The sequence below is a fragment of the Callorhinus ursinus genome, unplaced genomic scaffold, assembly GCF_003265705.2.
Source record: "Callorhinus ursinus isolate GAN/ISIS: 27379988/994484 unplaced genomic scaffold, GSC_fseal_2.0 scaffold8, whole genome shotgun sequence".
Classification (NCBI taxonomy): Eukaryota; Metazoa; Chordata; class Mammalia; order Carnivora; family Otariidae; genus Callorhinus; species Callorhinus ursinus.
Genome location: NW_027397070.1, coordinates 31,109,219 through 31,111,568, shown reverse-complemented (window position 1 = coordinate 31,111,568; position 2,350 = coordinate 31,109,219). Strand labels below are relative to the sequence as shown.

At 45.2% G+C, this 2,350-nt stretch overlaps 1 protein-coding gene across 1 annotated transcript; it reads right to left on the bottom strand.

The window, feature by feature from the left end:
* Positions 1-223: 223 nt before the first annotated feature.
* LOC112822774 (thymosin beta-4-like) lies at positions 224-828 on the bottom strand. Its single transcript, XM_073894877.1, has one exon. It carries the CDS (start codon positions 750-752, stop codon positions 618-620), a length of 135 nt encoding a protein of 44 aa, XP_073750978.1. The 5' UTR covers positions 753-828; the 3' UTR covers positions 224-617.
* Between the last annotated feature and the right edge of the window lie 1,522 nt (positions 829-2,350).

Below are 2,350 nucleotides of genomic sequence, written 5' to 3'. Positions count from 1 at the left end.
CCTGGTACCTCAGTGTAGACATTGGGCAGGCTGGGCTCAGCAGGTTCCCTCTAGAGGGGGTGGGATTTCTTCCATGCTGGCTCAGGGCTCTAGGCTAGAAACTTAAAGGCCGAGCCCAGAACTGGGAGGGCAGTCACCGAGCCTGCCCAGACTCGAGGAGTGGGGTGCTGGGTGGGCCAGGGGCACAGACGCACCTTCTTTTTTTTTTTTTCCAGGTTTTAAAACTTTGTATTGCATATTTAAAAAATTGTGCATTCCAAGAATTAAAATCATTTGAACAAAAAAAAAAATGGCACTCTGATTAAACTGCATTTTACAGCCTGCAGGACACCCCAGACCAGCTTGGTTTTTACTCTGGATTTCACTGTGTCCCACCCAGCTTCTTCCTTCCCCAACATGCAAGTTCTTTTCCTTCCCTGCCAGCCAGACAGGCAGATGGGAGAGGCAGGCGCCTTTCGTTGTCAGTAGTTCTCGATTCTTTGATGTGAAAAGGGGTAGCACAGTCACTTAGACTTATCCAACCACGTTGCATCTTACAGAGTTAAACAGCTAAAAGAAGTAAAATAAGAAGGCAATGCTTGTGGAATGTACAGTGCGTATTGGCGGCGCACGCCTCATTACGATTCGCCGGCTTGCTTCTCCTGTTCAATCGTTTCTTTTGAAGGCAGTGGATTTTTCTCTTGCGTTTCTGTCTTCTTCAATTTCGACTTACCGAATCTCTCAATCTCAGCCATATCGGGTTTGTCAGACATGGTTGCAGAGAAAGCGGAGCGAGGTGCGCGTACAAGTGAAGTCCGATCTGCTCAGTGTGGCCGCCGCCGAATCGCAGACGCACCTTCTGATGGGAGGAGTCTCGAGGATTTGCCGCCAGCTCGAATCCTCCACAACAGGGTAGATTAAACTGTTCGGGTATAACAGCACAGGTGGGAATCGGTGGCTTCCACTTCTACAGTTCTACGAATTTCTTTTAGACACTGCTGTTAGCCTAGCCTGAAATGGAACAAATCTTCACTTCACCTGCTTTACCTCTGTCCTCTAACTAGTCTCCCTTAGTCTGACCTGCTCCCATCTTCTGTTTTGGAAAACCTTTAACCAACAAGGCACCATGGCCGCACCCAGGACCGCCACTGGACGGCAGGGTCTAGAGCAGCTCTGTCCAACAGAAATAGAATGCAAGCCACTTGAAGAACTTTACATTTCTTAGCAGCCACACTAAAAAATAAGAGGAGGGTCACCTGGGTGGCTCAGTTGGTTAAGCATCTGACTCTTGATCGAAGCTCAGGTCTTGATCTCAGGGTCATGAGTTGGGTCATGAGTTGGGTGCCATGCTGGGCAGGGAGCCTACTTGATACAAAAGAAAAAAAAAGGTAAAAAGAGGGGCACTTGGCTGGCCCAGTGGGTACAGCATATGACTCTTGATCTCAGGGCTGTAAGTTCAAGCCCCAAGTTGGGTCCAGAGATTACTTAAAAATAAAATACCAAAATAAATAAATAGATAAAAGTAAAAAGGAACAGGTGAAATTAATAAGACATTTTAATTGCCCCAATGTATGAAGAGATGATCGTTTCAAAAAGTAATCATTACAGAATAATATTGAGGTATTTTACATTCTTTTTTCATACAGGGTCTTCAAAATCCAGTGTGTATTTTACACATACAGCCTATCCCAGTTCAGTGCAATGCAGTCCGGCCACCTCTCAAGGGCTCCTCAGCCACATGTGGCTAGTGGCTACCACATTGGATAGCAGTGGCCTAAAGCTCTGTCACTCTTATTTGTCCCCTCCTCACTACCACCAAAAACTTAACAACAACAACAACAACTGCTCTAGAATAAACTAGAATAAACACTCAGGCATCCTGGAAGGGGCCAAGCCACCCAAGAATGTCCAGGTGAAGGAAAATTCTCCACTGTCACTTAGGCGGGAGTGGGATAGAGCGAGCCCGGTTGGTACATTTTTCTGCCCTCTGCAGACCCATCCCCTTCTCAGCGGTTGTCTTTCCAAGTCGGATCCTCAGTCTCTCTATCTTGAGCAAAGCACTCTACATAAATATTCAGATTTGCTAAGGAGCTAAGTGGTTATTCAATTTAAATAAGAGTCTGCTTTACCAAAGGATTCACTTCAGAATTGTTTAAGCTAGAGCATTTCTCTTGTGTATTCCAAATATATCCATTTAATTTTAAAAGATTTAATCACATTTCACCGACATCTATTGAATGAAATAAATTATCCCTACACATGAAGGCTTCCTGAAAGTTGATTTTGGGGATGAGCATGAGCAGAGAGGAAATACTCTAGAATGTTAGGGCCGTAAGAAAACTTCGAGCTCACAGACTAGTCCACAGATGGC